General features: G+C 33.4%; 1 protein-coding gene across 2 annotated transcripts; it reads right to left on the reverse strand.

Annotated features, from left to right (window-relative positions):
* Window positions 1-2,273: 2,273 nt before the first annotated feature.
* On the reverse strand, window positions 2,274-10,670 carry LOC104896336 (phosphate transporter PHO1 homolog 1). Of its 2 annotated transcripts, none has more exons than XM_010683079.3 (14): window positions 10,143-10,670; window positions 9,746-10,040; window positions 8,393-8,786; window positions 7,754-7,802; window positions 7,588-7,659; window positions 6,691-6,820; window positions 4,834-4,957; window positions 4,368-4,617; window positions 4,167-4,271; window positions 4,027-4,071; window positions 3,775-3,927; window positions 3,409-3,687; window positions 2,716-2,852; window positions 2,274-2,625 (listed from the first exon to the last, which is right to left on the reverse strand). In XM_010683079.3, exons 1-14 carry the CDS (start codon window positions 10,368-10,370, stop codon window positions 2,535-2,537), a joined length of 2,352 nt encoding a protein of 783 aa, XP_010681381.2. In that variant the 5' UTR covers window positions 10,371-10,670; the 3' UTR covers window positions 2,274-2,534. The 2 variants fall into 2 exon arrangements, with proteins under 2 accessions (XP_010681381.2, XP_010681380.2); XM_010683078.3 differs by having other exon boundaries at window positions 8,393-8,789; window positions 10,143-10,669.
* Window positions 10,671-11,683: the final 1,013 nt, after the last annotated feature.

Here is an 11,683-nt window from a genome sequence, read left to right on the forward strand (position 1 = left end):
ATGTAGCCCTAAGGGCTACATATAAGCATTAAATACATTTCTTTAAATGAAAACAGTTTAAGAATTCAAGACACATTTTCACATCAACTAAGGTAATAAATGCTTGATTTAATATTTTATTTCCATTTTAATCACAAGGGCTATGTATATCATTTTCCTTATTATTATTACTACTACTACTACTATCATCATCATCATCATCATCATCATCATCATCATCATCATCATCATCATCATCATCATCACCATCACCATCATCATCATCATCATCATCATCATCATCATCACCATCACCACCATCACCATCATCATCATCACCATCACCACCATCATCATCATCATCATCGTTTTATTATTATTATTATTATTATTATTATTATTATTATTATTATTATTATTATTATTATTATTATTATTATTATTATTATTATTGTTCTCATTATCATCACAATTATTTACAAACTTATATATCAATCATAATGCTCATAATAATAAAGTCGTTTATATAAACCTTGGAATTAATCGTCTAGGCGTTATTATTATCGTTGGTTATAATATATAATATTAGATGAAGAGTCGTTCTACTCCTTTACTCATTAGAGTGGTTTTACGCAGTTGATTAGTCGAAATAAGAGTTGATTAAGAGAATACACTAAATATCACGGTAAATAATATAGTGTTTTATTAGTTTTTCGTTATCATCGATATATTTATCGCACACACGCACGTACGTATATATATGTCGATCTGATCTTAATACTTTTAATAATATGATACGTTTACAAAATCCATAACAAAATCAAAATGACTCGACCAGGAGTTAACCGAAGTTGAATTGACGTCAAAAAGCGAATGGACCCGATCCTTCCCAATGACCGAACTAAGGTCATTAGTGATTCAACCCAAGTACACTTAACTCTACCCAAGCGTACATGTAACTCAAATACGACCTGTGCAAGTCCGATTAAAAAATGTCTATGGGTGATCATAGCCGGGGAATGGATCGACTTGTAAATGAAATGCTCAGACCTGCCCGGCACCCAATAATCCCATGATTCAAATATGATCGACTCAGTTGAACAAAACCTGACCAATCACGACCTGGGGCACTGTCTGTTAGAATTGATCTATCCGGGTCTGACTTGGTTCGCTATGGGTATATCCAGCACCTGTTTGAGAATCTGTTTGACACTGCCAAATGTTCCTTCCATCTATACTAAATTATCTTTTGCTATATACATTCCTTCCACTATGACATATGTTCTTTTATAAATGGTAAAATAGACACATTTTTTTATTTTAAAATGCATATTCCTTTACCTAGACTAGTTGTTTCCCACAATGATCGGAATTTGGCATAAGGTTTGTTCTCGCAAAAAGAAATTTATATGGTGGTTTGTCACAAATTTCATGTTTTATAATGTGGTTTTTGAAAAAAAAAAATCAAAAAAAGAAATACATGCAAAAATTTCAATGCTCTCATTATTAGTGCAAATTTAACTAAGTTCAACCAGCCTAGATATATGTAAAATGGTTATATCTTTTTTCAGTTTGAAACTATATGAAAAAGTTGCAAGAGTAGTGCCCTTGGCAATTGGCATAGCTAAATGATATTTCTACTATATTGGAGGAAACATGTTTATGTAGATACTTATTTTTAGCTATAGTTAGCTCAGATGTGAAGTTGGACATCTGGGTCAGGTAACAGTCAGCATCCATTGATCTCTTTAATCATGTAAATGGAATAATTTAACAGCATCTGCTGCAGTGGGCAACTACTGTCTACTAGTAGTAGTAAAGATTTGTCAAGTCATCCCGAGTATATGTGGCTATCTTTTCTTTGATTATGTCGACTTGCATTTGGCATCTTAGACATACAAATCTGAGCCCAGAGCCAATAATAAGCTTGCCCAAGGGTAGATTTTAACCAAACTTAAGGTTTTGATGCTGTTTAAATTGCATAATGGAACAAAGAATATAGCATCAGTTCCCTGAATCAAATTTCCTTTTTATGTATTGGCACCTTCAGAATAAGAATTCCTGCCAAATCACCTGCAGATTTTGATGGTCATGTCATGCTAACACGACAACTACATGAACTAGGGCGCGTTAACACAGGTGTTAAAGCGCCCCTATAACCAAAAAGCATCTCCAACTAGTCCTGGAACTTCTCATAATAATGTCCCTTGTACCAGTCATCCACTGACTCTATATACTCCCGTGATATGCAAATGTATATCACAGTTATAAAGCAGTAAAGCACGCAAGTGTGGTTAATGCATAAGAGAATTAATATATATTTCCATTGACAAAGTCTGAAGAATCAGTATATGCACATTTATGAAGTATTACTCCTAGGATTATACTTGATGACGGGAACAAAAGGAATTCTGTCAATGCCTTGTGACACCAACTGGCTTCAAAGTGCAGTGAAGAACCGAAAGAACATTAGGACTCGAATCAACACCTCTTGGATTTAGAACTGCATTCCTTTCCAGTCGTTGTTGTTGTTGTTGTTGGCCTTGACAAACATTTCATTCTTCCTCATCCACTTCATGAAAAGGGAGTGGCACCTGCTTAACTGCTCTAAACTTGCCGGCATTATTTAGATGCTCATTCTCTAATCTGAAAGAATGAAAATATTTCATTTACTTTGTCAGTACTTGAAAGTTCTGTAGCTAGTCAAGTAATGTAATTCATTGATGAAAAGTTTACCTATAGAAGTTCCATTGTCCTCTTCTGATAACTTCAAGGGCTGCTAAAAATAGCCCAATCACTCTGTAATCGACATTTCCAAAACTCGGATGGAGTACTGTTTGTAGCCAAGCAAGCCTTAGAATCAAGTTCAACACCTGCAAAGATTTCCCAATTGAATTAGTGTCTTGGAAAACAATTTCTGTTGATGTTTTTTTTTTCTCTAATCTCTAGTATGAATAGAAAATAAACCAATAATGTCATATTAGCCTTAACTGAATGGAGGACCCACCATTTTAGTGACTTACATGGGTGAGGGTCACAATAATCCTCACAAGTGGGTATGGTCCAAAAATTTATTCACTAGACTATTTGTAACTAACCATTCTTCTCATAATAAAGAGGTATATTGACATTCTTACCCTTACTAACTCAGCCGTGGTTTACAAAACAAAGGAAAAGAATGTGATACACCTCGTGTTTGATGCTTTAGTTATATGACCCTTTTCATATATATTCTCCCAATTTCACAAAAAATAAGGTTTTGAGCTCAAAGTAAAAATCATATTCTAGAACATGGAAGTTATTCTTCTTATTTCTAATTAAGCATGCTTAGTTACTCTACAAGACTACAACAATGTATATGCCTTTTCGTTTTTGGAACACTTTTATGAGAAACGCATGAAAGTTAATGATAGATTATTGATGGTATACCATGGAGAAATAGTAAATGAACTTCTTGCGGAGAAGTAATTCATTCCTTAACCAAGGGTTTTTGGAATCAAATTGTAACAATCCCCAATCTTTAACATAGTCCCAGTATAATTGGTACACTGTGGCACCACTTGACAAGGCTACAACAAGGCATAAGTATCCTGTCGTCTTCTCCTTCTCGTATGCGAGCTTTGCCCCTGCTGCTAGCATAGCTGACACATATTTACCCAGGTTTACTAGGTGGGTTACTTGCCCTTCATCAAACCACCTCCTTGCACACTGCAAATTTCATGTAACACTCATCAGACTTTCTAAAACTATTATGCTAAAATTTCAATTTTCTTTTGTTTCTAGAAATTTCGGTACCTGCATTGCCCTCCAGTAGTATGGTATAAAGGAAACGGCATATGCCAGGTCTCTGTAGTGTGTAGTCCTCACACAGTATCCAAAATCCTGAGTTTTGTAACTCCCTGTGATGTAGTAGCAAGCCACATACTCAAGATTTCTGAGGAGTGGCACCTGTTAAGAGTTCTTAGTTAGTCTTCTGATATTAAGCATACACTATATGATTTTTAATCAACTATTACATTAATTTGATTTTGATCTTCGGATGATTACCTGGCTGCAAAGTTGGTCAGCCATGAAGAAGTCTAGCATAACAACCTACAAAATGAATAAACCACATTAAGTACTGAAAAATGCTTTCTTATAGCATCAGTGTTACACTAATTAATTAAATGATTGAGAGATTTTAGTACCTTATATAGAGGTGACAAAACTATATTCCTTATAACTCGAAGGAATCTGTACCGAGTTGGTTTATAGACAACGTTGAGAGGACAAAACAGTAACAGTAGGAAAGACTGCACAGAAAAGAAAGGTGTTGTAGTTTGCTGTTAAATATACACAATGCTTTGTCTAATAATTTGTATATGAGAAGTATAGAATTAAGAAATTACCAATAATAGGAGGCCTGGAATGGCCTGAACAAGAATGGAAGAGTAACCTTTGGCTGCAAGGGATAAATGAATGAACAACACCCCTATAATAGCAGTCATTGAAGCTGTACAGATCAAAAACACTTCTCTGTACTTAAGCTCTTTAGTAGGAGCTAGCTCTAATATGAAGCTGTAATTTATACGCGCCTTTTTCCATGTGAAAATATTGCAACCATACAAGAAGATGTGTAGGAACAACAAGCTGAACATGCTGTAAATCAGTAAAAATTAGTCAGTCTTTGGTTTAAGAAAATGAACGCGGTAGATTATAGAAAATTGTTAGATGGTCATACTAATTATCAAAGCTAATGGTTTCAGATAATTTTGGCATTCATGATAAGGGCTCCAAAAATCATTCGGAAACACTAGATTATGATCACCAAAGAATCATTCATAGATTTGAAAAGGAAGGAAAAAAATGTCTTGCCTTAGGACAGGATATACAGTTTCCATGTAAACAGTGTCAGGTGATTGTTTAGTGTACAATCCCATTAGATGAGCCATGATAACATAACCAGCCAGAAGTGCAATAAAGCAGCCTGTAAATAGACCTGGATTTGCAGAACATAAAGGAAGTGATGTTAAATTAAGAAACATCCTTGATGAATCTTTATATCCTTAATATAATCTTAATTTAACATCTCCATTAAAAGCCTAAGATATTTAATTATATTGTCCCAACTCATGCTTGAAAGTCTCATTTCTTAACCAAATTATGTCTGGATTAAGATGGAGCATATATGATGCACACTTTTTCCTTTTGTTCCCTTTCAAAGCCTTTTCTCTATTTTATGGGTGGGACTTAAAATATGTACCTTATAGAGGTGTATTATTGATGTATATGCATGGCCATTATAGACATTTAGGTAGATATACAGTAAAAGGAAAAGTGTTGATATTCCTTTCTCGTTAAGGTAGATCTATCACCAAAACTCAACTAAAGTGAAGCCATTACGCTTACAAACTTTTAGAACTGAGCACAAGCCTGCTTGTGTTGACTCGTTAAGGTCTAGAGTCGAGTTCAAGCTTGAGTTCAGTTAAAGTAACTTGTTAGTAGAATTTAACTTCTTATTAACCTTGTATGCAATTGTTTCTAAACTCGTCCAAAATATTAATTTCTTCTTATCAATTTAATTGCAACAATTTGAAATTTAATTAGAGCTATTAAAATAACTTTGCATAAAATATTGGATATATCTCGATGAATATTTTCATAATATCACCTCTTCATAATTATTACTAACAAATAGTTGATGGTCTAGTTATTGAATTTGAGAAGTAATATGTCCAATGAAACTATTTACTTACTAGTAAACGTAAGTGAGTAACTTTCTTTATTTTGTGGAAATTAAAACTTCTTAGATCTTTCGTGAAACCAAGCAACTCTACTTATTTTACTTCATAGGAACTTCTAAATCTTATGTTTTGTAGTGTTAATTAAATTTTTTTGGAAAAAGCTATATGCAGTCCTAAGGGCTGTATATAAGAAGCTAAAAATGGAAGTAAGTTGCATTAATTGATCATTTATTACATCGGTTGATGCAAAATTTTTCCATAAATTCACAACTTATTTCCATTTAAAATAGTATATTTATGTTTTATATGCAACCCTAAGAACTGTATATAGCATAACCGAAAATTTTTAATAGTGAAAATTATGCACAAACAAATGTAACAGATAAACGGACTACGCAGTGCTATATTTGAGCATACATTTGTCTGATCGATCAGATCTTCAATTTTATTTGGAGGGATTCTGAAACTATAGTGGAAGTCTAACATGCATCCAATAGACGACCGATAGGAGCATATTGTTATAGTTATAACACCAAAAAATTACAAATCAATCAAATTCTTCGTCTGGTGCTCTTGATTGTTATTGGGTCATTCTTTTCTTTCAGGGCTGAGACCAAGCAAGATCATGTTTTTGTCCCTCAGTTATAGTGGCCTATACTAAGCCACCTTTTTCTTTACAATCCCACCCATTTAAAATTAAAGGTGGCCCATGTACGGCCCTTCTGATCATGTTTTAGTGGCTTAATGGGCCCACCTTGTCTATTTCTTTCATGCTAGTCTTTTGTAATTACAATTGTAATTGTGACAAAGTCATGAAATAAGTAATAAACAATTTACATCATAGATGGATGGGTCAAAAAGAGGTCATTCTTATAATTTATATGTTATCTTCGTGATTAGCTTTCTAAAATTATTGATTAAAATGATGACTTTGCTTAGAAGCATAAAGAAACATGCAACTACATAATTTTAGTTATTAAAAATATACCTATAAAAAAGGTTACTGCATGGGATTCTTTGCGATGATTTGGCTTAAGGTATTTCATGGCTTTCCTCTTATCATCCTTGGCAAAATGTTTAACAAATAGCTCTTCAACCTCGTCTGATAATCGCATCACCTGTCAAAAGTCGTTTAAGAAGTAAACTTATTAGATCATGATAATAGTTTTTTTACAACAAAATTAAAGATGAATTATCCAACTAAATTGAACTTTTCGACTTTTATGGATCAGGTGAACCTAACTATAAAACGTGTTTTGGCGGCAAAATTCAAACATTTAATCTCAATATCACAAAGTAAAAGCATCTTTTTGTTGCGTAGAAAAATCTAAGGCTTAATGCTTTGTTGTGGTGTTTGAGTGTTTCACTATTAAGCTAGATATCCACTTGAAATTGTCTCTCGATAGATTTGGGATATATTTACAAACCTCAAAAGATAAAATGATTCATCAATCAATCTTATGCGGGGACAAAACAATGCAAAGCTTACTAGTCAAAAGAAGAATGGTTTTTTCTTTATTCATATTTTTTTTTTCAAATGAGGCGATTTCCTATTTTATGGTCACATCTTCTTTGTGTTACAAACTTACAACATATGGGTATAGGAGAATTGGATTACAAAAGAAAAGAAAAATTTAAAGTTTTATACTTTGTTAAAGCTAATTGGTTGTGTAAGATAGGATATATATATATCAATAACAAAATTTAATATGAGGGGGACTTATAACAGTTTATTGTATAATCGGGGCTACTTTTTATACCAAATGGTAATTAGGTATCTATAAATAGAGAACTTTTAACATCTTATGAAATTATTGTAAGTCCTTGTCTAATACTAATGTAAAACAATTGCATGCATTAGATATTTCGAAAACTAGATATTTACCATGTCTGAGGTGTTGAAATAGGAGTTTTCTACAACTCTCAAATAAATTGGTAGCACTTCTTTATTAGTCACCTGAAACAACAAAATCTCCGAGGTTAGTCACACGTTCCAGCAAAGCAACAATTAGTTCTGTAAAAAGACTTTAAAAAAGCAAGAAACCACTTACTTTGTCAAACTTTTTCAATATTTTCACAAAAGCAAGCATGTTTAAGTTCCTGTAGAACACAATTACCACGGAATATCATTAGTTTTCACATACTTCACGTATGCATGTTGCATATGAGTCATTTCGCAACTTCCATATGAACAAGGGGTAGATGAGAGTGTGCATAGAGTCTAATCGCACACGATCCTAAAATTATAAGGGGTTAAAAAATATTTTATTTTGAAAATTTTAATTAATCTTTAAAAAAACCACACTTGTTTCCTACTCATAATAAATTTGTCAATGACCTATCTTTAGATTTTTTACTTTTCGTCTTTAGAACTCGAACTTTCCCTCTTTATTTTCTATATATAGATTTAGAGGCCCAATTTTCATATTAGAACCGGAGCCCAAAATCTTCAAGACGGCCAACATGTGATTATTAGTCATAAACTATGTGAGTACTCAAAAGATTAATGTATCAGTGATCACATTTTTGATAATTTTTTAGAAAGTGTGGGCGTTTTAAGAATTTCCAAGAAAGATGGGTATGTTTCGGGGAGTCATTTTCAGAAAGTACCAAGAATGCCATTGATATATATATGCACTATGTGCATATGTCAAATATAAAATAGGAGGTTTTCTAAGTTGATAATATACCTATAAGTTTGAAGGTAACTCAGTCCTTTATACAACTCAATAAAAGCGCCTCGTATCATCTTTTCTGCATGATGTAGGTTAGTTTTGTTGATCTGAATTCCTCTTTGATTTCCCTTCCTTGAAGAATGGCCTATAACATCTTCCCAAACCAAAGAACTGATTGCTGAGAACGTTCGAGACGGCGTCGTTAATGGAATGTTAATGGTTAAGTTCTTTCCCTGGCAGTTAAAAACCCTACTAGAGAAACTCCTTGAACCACTTTCATCTCTTTTAATTCTTCTTGATGATCTTTCCAATTCATCTGATCTTGAAATTTCACTGCCACTTTTATCTTGTTCTTCCGTTGAGCTATATTGGCCCTGTTCTTGCCCTGTTTCTTCGGTCAATTCGAGCTCTACTGTCAAATATATAGACAAAATTAGATGAGTAGGCCTGTTGGTAATCTATACAAATATATTAAAAGACATGCGTGCCAATGTATATACGCCACGAATTAGCTTGCAACAAGATTTGAACCTGTGACCTCTTGCAATTATATATGACACAATTACCATCTCAACCAATTTTTAATCATGATTTAAGTTTTCACATTATTATATTTGTACTTTTTAAATGTTGAGTTTTTTTCTTAATATATTTTAATGGGAATTGAAAGAAGTGTATATCAAATTTGTAAGACAGTACTAACCAGGAACAACGTCCGAGCCTAAATACTAGTTGGTATACATTTAGAGAGATAACTAGTTATTAGGCCCGGGCTATGCCCCGGGTAAGAAAATTTTCATTTATCAATATTGTACTTTGATATGATAGCACTAAATACTACTTGGTCTAGTGGTTAAAACTTTAGTACATGAACTTGAGGTCACGGGATCAAAACCTATACTATGCAATTTCTAATTTTTTTATTGTATATGGATTACATGATCTAAAATTCCCTAGGGAGAGCGCCACGTGGCACCGTTTCTGATTGACGCACGCCTTTTAATATATTAGTATAGATTTAACTAACTTTACTTCTTCAAGGGGTAAATATGCATTTAAAAGAGCGGGAAAAATTTATGTAGTTCGTCCCAACATATTAGACCACTTTCTAATTTAAGTTATAACTTTTTATATTATTACCCTTAAAGAAACTTTTTACTAAAACTACTTTGTAACGTGGTGGCCGGATAAGTAAAAAGTTACATAGAACGATAATTGTGACACTTCAATTCAAGTATCTAAATATGACCCCGAATCAAATGTAGCATATTTTCGAAAAACGAGTGTGAGTGTTTGTATTATATGTTGTGGTTTTCGCCCTCTAAATTTTACGTGATAGTAGAAAAATATATATACTAAGATCCTTACCACTTGAGAGTTGGCTTGAAATGGAGGGATCATCACTAAAGTCCTGAGAAGATGCATCCTTCTTACGCTTGAGATTATTTTTGGCCTCAATCAAAAAATCGAGCTGCTTCTTTGCTGAATTTCCTTTCTCAACAAAGTCTTTCTCCTTGGAACGATAAAACTGGTTCACTTTATTCAGTTGGGTATCCAAACAAGAGAAAAATTCACCAGCACCCTCAACATCCACGAATTGCTCCAGTAATTCAGTCTCATACATATCTCCCTTGCTTATTGAGGATGCTAACTTCCTATGAACCTGTACCTCGTCAAAATTTCATGTCATTAGTTATTTTTTACTTGTTGATCATATAATCAATGGAAACATAGTTAAGAACAGAGAAAAAACAGGGGGATGTACTTGAATTGTGCCGTGATCACAACGTTTCTGGCTAAATAAGTTAATCTTCCCAAGGGAAGAAATGAAGGAAGAGGCAAAAGAGACACTCTTTTGTTGTTTTGAAGAGTTTTTGTTAGAGTTAAGAAGTTGAATCTTCTTAAGGTCTTTTTTAAGTTGTCCGTAGTCGACAAATGCATCTTTCCATTCCGGAACAAGTTGTGCCTCATATTGTTTAGAGAATTTCACCATCTTTTCGCGTGAATTCGTTTTCGAAGAGAGGAGAATAGGAAGTATCTGGGTGTTGTAAGGCGATGAGAGAGTAAGTGTGAGTGTTTAAAAGAAGCTTAGGATCAGAGTATTTATGGAGGAAGAAGGAATTTGACAGATGATGAAATGGGAATGATTCTCTAGAGGCACATTCTGAGATATCCTATGTTCTTTTTTCCACTAACTAGTAAATAAGAGGGTAGAGAAAGAGAGAAAATAGGTAAAAAAAATAATAATTGATGGCAAGGTTCGTCGGAAAAATTCCCTTGGCCACTGCTTAACTGATATGGTGACTTCTTCTCTACCAACATATGCTCTTATATGTAGATTTGGTAAAGCAAAAAGTGAAGTTAATGTACATGGGATTATATTGGGACCCTACCTAATTCAAATATATGTTCCATCTTAAAGTTCCCCCCCTTCATTGTTATGTTATTTGTTAAAAAAGTTGTGTTGTTGGTTGTTTTCTTCCTTTTCTCTCTTGTTGATTAGAGCACATATCGTAAAGAGAAGGACTTTATTGGAGCAACACCCTTCTGTAAATTAATCACTAGTGGAAAAATGAAAAAGGGTTGCGCTGAAAAAGGCATGTAGGGCTGCGCTTTTTGACAGCAGCCCTTTCAGTAGCAGCCCTTCACTTTTTAAGTAGGGCTGCGCTAGTTAGGAAAAAGCGCAGCCCTTTTTTTAAGTAGGGCTGCACTAGAAAAGCGCAGCCCTTAAGCTAGAAGGGTTGCGCTAGTTAGGAAAAAGCGCAGCCCTTCTGAGCTAGAAGGGTTGCGCTTTTTTTCTAACTAGCGCAGCCCTTCCTACCAAAAAAAAAAAAAAATTTTTTTTGACATTTTTTTACTCATAATCTCACATTTTCTGAAATTAAACAGAAGAGAAGAGAAACGAAACGAAAATGAAAATACTAAACCCAAAACAAAAAAAAAGAATGAAACGACAATGAAAAAAACGAACAAAAACTAATACAAGAAATTATAGATCTGAAAATACAAGAACATTAATCAAACAAAGATGAAAATACAAGAACATTAATCAAAACAAAGAGAAGTATACAAGAACATTAATCAAAACAAAGAGAAGTATACAAGAACATTAATCAAAACAAAGGGAAGTATACAAGAACATTAATCAAATATATAAACAAAGAGAAGTATACAAGAACATTATAGATCTGAAAATACAAGAACTACCTCCAACAATAACCTAATAATGTTTAAATACATAAAACAAAACCCTAATACATAATTTAAGGGGAAAAAAAATTCGGAAAAACTTAAAATGCCTATTTG

This window comes from Beta vulgaris, chromosome 6 (assembly GCF_026745355.1).
Source record: "Beta vulgaris subsp. vulgaris cultivar EL10 chromosome 6, EL10.2, whole genome shotgun sequence".
NCBI lineage: Eukaryota > Viridiplantae > Streptophyta > Magnoliopsida > Caryophyllales > Amaranthaceae > Beta > Beta vulgaris.